Source organism: Thermobia domestica, chromosome 6, assembly GCF_964235325.1.
Source record: "Thermobia domestica chromosome 6, izTheDome1.hap1.1, whole genome shotgun sequence".
NCBI classification, from domain to species: domain Eukaryota; kingdom Metazoa; phylum Arthropoda; class Insecta; order Zygentoma; family Lepismatidae; genus Thermobia; species Thermobia domestica.
In genome coordinates this window covers 5962747-5969167 of record NC_137459.1, presented here as the reverse complement: position 1 = coordinate 5969167, position 6421 = coordinate 5962747, and the positions used below count along the sequence as shown (strand labels likewise).

At 37.2% G+C, this 6421-nt stretch overlaps 1 protein-coding gene across 1 annotated transcript; it reads left to right on the top strand.

Annotated features, from left to right (window-relative positions):
- The first annotated feature begins 209 nt into the window (after nt 1-209).
- Nucleotides 210-587, top strand: LOC145687107 (uncharacterized). The gene has a single exon (XM_081760565.1). The coding sequence runs from the start codon at nt 210-212 to the stop codon at nt 585-587; it is 378 nt and encodes a 125-aa protein (XP_081616691.1).
- The last annotated feature ends 5834 nt before the right edge of the window (nt 588-6421 follow it).

Here is a 6421-nt window from a genome sequence, read left to right as displayed (position 1 = left end):
AACATAAACACATAATGGCAAAAGAAACCAAAATGAACATGGTTTTGATGTGTCTAAAGTATTCGTACACCGAAGCGTCCAGCTGTTCGAGCTGTTGTTAACGCTCTCTGGCGGTTAGATCGGCCTCTGGTGGTTTGCAAAGCTAAACACAACCACAGGCCAGCGAAACATCATTCGAGATCAAAGATTGATTCAATACGAAAGACATAATGGGTCGAAAAGGGGCAGAGACAATAGAAGCAGAAAGAAAAACAATTATAAGGCTTCATAACGACTGCAAATCCTTACGGGAGATATCAGGTATTATCGGAAGACCACGTTCGACCGTGCAGTCAATCATAGATCGATACTGCGAAACAAATACAGTCAAAACATGCCGCGAAGAGGACGTACGGAAGATCACTGGACGATGTGAGCGTATACTACTGAATGCAATTAAGAAGAACCCAAGAATCAGTGCTCCGCAAATGGTGACAGAAGCAGCCAAATCAGGTATGTCAGTTTCAGAAAGCACTGTGCGTCGTGCTTTCAACAAACAAGGGTATAATGGGCGTGTTGCTCGAAAGAATTTTTTGTTTCCGAAGTGACTAGAAAGAAGCGGCTCCAGTTTACAAAAGCTTATGTGAACAAAGATGTGGCATTCTGGGACAAAGTGATATTCTCAGACGAGAGTAAATTTAATGTTTTTGGTTTCAACGGTAGACAAATGGTGTGGCGGAAGCCAAATAAAGAGATGGACCCGAAAAATCTGCGACCAACCGTCAAGCATGGAGGTGGGGGAGTGCTAGTTTGGGGGTGCATAAGTGCTTCGGGAGTGGAAAAGCTGACAATTATCGACGGTACTATGGATCAGCATATGTACATTGACACCTTGAAGAAAAATCTACGTCCTAGTGCTGATCAAATGGGCCTGCAAGATAACTTTATGTTTAAACAGGACAATGATCCCAAACATACGGCACACAATACAAAGCTCTGGTTACTGTACAATGTGCCAAAGCATCTGGCCACTCCTCCTCAATCGCCTGACCTCAATCCGATTGAGCATTTATGGCATTTACTCGAAAAGAAACTCCGCAAGCGCAGCATTACGAGTAAACGTTCTTTGCAAACTGCACTCGAAGAGGAATGGGCTTCTATAACAGTCGAAGATACGCGATGTTTGGTGCACTCGATACCGAAGCGCCTTCTAGCTGTAATTAGGGCCAAATGGAACCCAACCAAGTATTGAATCATGCGCAATAATTTTCTTTCTGGATGTTTTGTAAGTGTACGAATACTTTTGACACATCAAAATCATGTTTATTTTTGTTTCTTTTGCCATTATTTGTTTTTGTTTTCGCATTCACAGAACGTTTATTTTGTAAATAATAATTAACTTAATGGATAATGCAATTCCGTTTGTTTCAATGCTCTATCTCCAACAAAGTCGGAGCTACGGGCATTTAATCATAGCTTGCAGTCGGTGTACGAATACTTATGACTTTCACTGTACCAAATTTCACAAAATTAAATCCCCACGTTAAGCGGGTTTGCATATCCAGGCTCCTAACTATGAAAACATTTACGCTCAGTCCAACCTCAATCATTTCACGAATTCAACCTGTTTTACGTATGTTATTAGGACATAATATCGATTGTGATTTATTCTAAAAACACTTTTATACATTGCAAGAGCTGTAACGTCCAAATATTTACTGAGAACTCATAGTCGTATCGGAATAAACAAAAGCGAGTATGGAACAGTAAACTGCTTTCACAAAAGAAAAAGAATAGGTGCAAAAGGCCTGCAAAACGGTCGAGTGGTTTGCATCGATACACTATCAATCACATGTTTGTGAGTTCAAACCCTGTAGCAAGTTGTTTCTTTTTTAAGTGTCTTCCTATTTTCATCCGGAGGCTGAAAATATTTCTTTGAGTAACTCATTGAAAACTTCTTTTGTTTCAAATTCGATTAGAACGGAACGTTATATGAATTGCGAATCTTAAATCCATAGCTAAAAAAATGAAGTATATTCACTACTCCATTATCCTGTGATTTGTAACGAAAAACTATTTATAAACAGTGGTGACTTCAGAAAATTATTCTCGGGGGGAATTTCAATATGCGGGTGGAGGGCAAACATTGGTAGTCCACATTGAGCACGATCGAATATATGGTCCTGAAGGCGGAAATTTCTTAGCTCGAGAGGGGTCTCAAATTCTCCCTCAGATCACGTCCTGAAAGCATCATTGCTTAAAAGCTTTTCGTAACAAATATAATATTACACTTGTTTCTCGTTCTACATTTAGAATTGGTAAAATCATAACTTATAGAGGATTATAATAAAAGCATAAAAATTACAATACCGATCATGTATAAATTATCCTGTAAGTTACCAACTTTGGGTCAGATTAAAACTCAAATATTTGTTTTCGGATTGCACTTAGAAGTAAGTCCTCTCTATATAATCCTGATTGGAAAGCCATGTTTAACACTAATTAATTAATCAATATTTATACGAATATTTTTTTATTTTACTATTTTTACTATTCAATATTATATACACTTCATTTCCAAAATCAAAATCTCGAAAATGTATATTGTACGAGTGCAGACTCGCAAATAAATGATTATTTATCATATATATTGGTCTCTATTTGAATTCTATTTAATCGAATCCGACAAGAACACAGACAGAAATATCGAGAACAGGTGACAAAAAAGAAAGAGAAAAACGTTGTACCCGGCGGGGACTCGAAGATAAGTTCGAATGGTTCTTTATAAGCGAACGCCTTAGACCACTCGGCTATGGTAACAGCTAGTGATTGAAGCAAAGGCTTTGAGTAGTAGTTCTTATTACAGAATAACATTTTTTTCTATTGCCTAAAATTTAAACCTAATTTACTTTGATATAATATATCTATTAATTTGTTTCATGAACGTTTTCGTTACTTAGATGAATGAGGTATGTTGTTGATATAGATTTTATTACACATTCTTTCGTAAATATTATAGAAAGTATCAGGGTTATTTATGATCTTTTATGGAAATTGACTGGCGCATGCGCAGTACACAGACAGTTCAATTGGAAGGCGAGGAATGAAACGCTTACACACTGTTACAATGTTTCCCTCGCAAGCATTAGTTCCCAACCGAGGGACGGCGGGACGCACTTCCTCCTCCTGGGGTGGCGTGAAGGATTTACGAAGTCCCTTCGTTGTCTTATATTTCTTGAATGATTATACACAATATCCAGTCACATCTTCTACACATTTGGAAGTGACAAATCGTAGTATAAATAAACCGTCCTCCACATACGGTGATTGTTGCTTTTCCAAGATTATAAACTGAAACACTTTTTATTTGAATATAATATAAAAGTTTCAATGGTAGGGGTTACAACCCCCTCAACCCCCTGGGTCTTCGATATGTCACCGCCTAAACTGTAACTTTCAAGTTAGAATCGAAAAATGGAGACATGTGACCTACTAAATATATTTTTAGCTAATTATACATTTTCATAAATAAAATATCCACAATTACAATGACAGTAAATGCTAAGTAATTATTGTAAATCTTTGTACTTTTATTTTCTCTCTTTCTTCTCAAGTGAGCTTGAAAAATGTAAAAATGGGAGGTTAAGAACTTCAAATATTACATATATTTTAGCGTATTACGAAATTATATTTAATAGAATCCGGTAGGATCACAAACAGAAACGTCAAGAAGAGGTAAAATCAAATTGTACTGTGGTGGGATTCGAACTACTCTTGAACGGTGCCTCAGAATCTCTAACCGAATGCCTTAGTCCACTCGGCTAATGTGACAAGTTGAAAATATAGTAAGCATGTTTCATATTCAATCTTTTGTTACCGTATGAAATTTATTTTGTATTCTCTGAAGTTTAAGCCTATTTTGGCCTGATTAATAGTCTGTTGAAATTGTTTTATGTTTACGGTATTCTTTACTTTGACGAATGATGTTGTTAATATAGGTTCTATTACGTATTCGTTCATAAATATTACAGCAATTGTCAGGATTATTTATGATCTTTCATGAAAATTGACTGGTGCATGCGCAGTAGAAACAGAAAGATGCACTTTACCGACATTTGTCATACACGCCAGAACGCAAATTTCTAATAGGTTCTCAAAATGCCTCGCTCTAAAGGCTGTGGAGAACTGTCTGTTGCTCTGAGAGGAGAAATCATAGGCCGAGCAAAAATGGGACAAACTGTGCCTCAGATTGCTAGAGATCTGGGATGTGACAAGAAAACGGTCAAGAAATGGGTTCAGCGACATGAAGAAGGTCTGAATGGTTCAGGTCTCGGTCAAGAAGTGGAAGGCCAAAAGTGACAACTTCAGCTCAAGATCAAGCTTTAGTTACAGAAGTAATCAACAGACCTCTATGCCACACGTCAATCCTCTTGGACAAAGCCAGAGAATATAATTGTTCTCACGAAACAATAAGAAGAAGATTATTGGGGGCTGGTCTACACTGTTCAAGACCCGCTAGGAAGACTCTCCTGACGGAAACTCACAAGGCCAGACGAATGGAATGGGCACAGAATAACATAACCCAATCTCAGTCATATTGGGACTTAGTCATCTGGACCGACGAGAAGGTTTTCAAGTCTAACCAACAATTCAGAGCAGTGGCGGCGATTGCACGTTAAAAGTGGGGGGGCAAGACATGATTTGAATATTTGTATATCAATGTTAATATTCAAATTTCCCTGGTTGAAACTATATACATTAATAGGCCATTTCAGAAAAGTGGGGGGGCAACTGCCCCCCTTTGCCCCCCCTAATCGCCGCCCATGATTCAGAGTTATATTGTATAGACCGCGCGGAACCAGGTATGCTGAACAAAATATTATCAGAACTTCTTGTTCAGGACGAATATCAGCACATTTTTGGGGATACATCACGGCTGCTGGTCCTGGAGATTTAGTTGCGGTGCCTGAGAGAATGAACAGCAGTGTTTACATTAATATCCTCGAAAATACGTTGTTACCGTCCTTAGAAAGAAACTTCCCCGAACAGGAAGAATATATATTTATGCATGACAACAGTGCTGTTCACACTTCCCGGCAAACACGAGAGTGGCTAAATGAACATCCAGAGTTAATTTGTATTGAGTGGCCCCCTCTATCCCCAGATTTGAACCCAAATGAACATCTGTGGGCCTACATGGTGCAAGAATGGGAAGAGAGACGTGAAGACAGAGACCAAACGTTTCTTCAAAATCATGTTATGGAACTGTGGCAACATTTTCGTGACACACCGTCGTATTGCTCGAGACTTGTATCTAGTATCCCCTACAGACTTCAAGAAGTTACTGACTCTGGAGGTGACTACACGAAGTTACTGACTCTGGAGGTGACTATACGAAGTACTAGTGTTTTATTTTCTGTGTAAACATTTATTTAAGTTTCATTTATTTATTATATTCTTTTCAAGAGCAATACTTTCGTTCTTCATTCTTTTCCTTTGCTTGTTTACTTATTAGTTCGTTAAAACGTAAAGGAAGAGTAGTATATCTTCAAAAAGTATTTGTGAATTTACTTTGAACGTTTCTAAGGATACATTTATTTTTTTTCCTTACTCTATATCATGCCCAATATTACTTTCATTTCAGTTAATTAATAACTTTATTTCACATCTCGGATAAAAGTATTATTGTCTTTTTAACGATATTTTTCCTTTTGATTGTGTAATTTCTAGTTTCATTGAATTATCTCAATTCTAATGAATAAATCACATTTTGTTTATTGTCCCTTCCTTAGCTAAGTTCGAATTCGAGAACAATTTGGTGTAATATACGTTCTTTATTCTTCATATTGTGCAGTAATGACAATATTAATTATTTTTCATGAGTCCAGTTGATTAGTGAGAACTTGGACAAACATTAACCTGGTGATTCTTTACGCAATGACAAGCGTAAAATACATTTTAGCTATTCTTTATACTTCATAGCGATGAAACATTCTAAAAGTCTGTTAGCGTTTCCTTCCTCGCCTTCCAATTGAACTGTCTGTGTACTGCGCATGCGCCAGTCAATTTCCATGAAAGATCATAAATAACCCTGATACTTTCTATAATATTTACGAAAGAATGTGTAATAGAATCTATATCAACAACATACATCATTCATCTAAGTAACGAAAACGTTCATGAAACAAATTAATAGATATATTATATCAAAGTAAATTAGGTTTAAATTTTAGGCAATAGAAAAAATGTTATTCTGTAATAAGAACTACTACTCGAAGCCTTTGCTACAATCACTAGCTGTTACCATAGCCGAGTGGTCTAAGGCGTTCGGCTTGTAAAGAACCATTCGAACTTAGTTCCAGTCCCCGCCGAGTACAATGTCTTTTTCTCTCTTTTTTTTCACCTGTTCTCGATGTTTCTGTCTGTATTCTTGTCGGATTCG

Bases quoted from the DNA above. Each gene is read 5' to 3' on its own strand.
- LOC145687107 (XM_081760565.1), top strand. From the start codon at position 210: ATGGGTCGAAAAGGGGCAGAGACAATAGAAGCAGAAAGAAAAACAATT.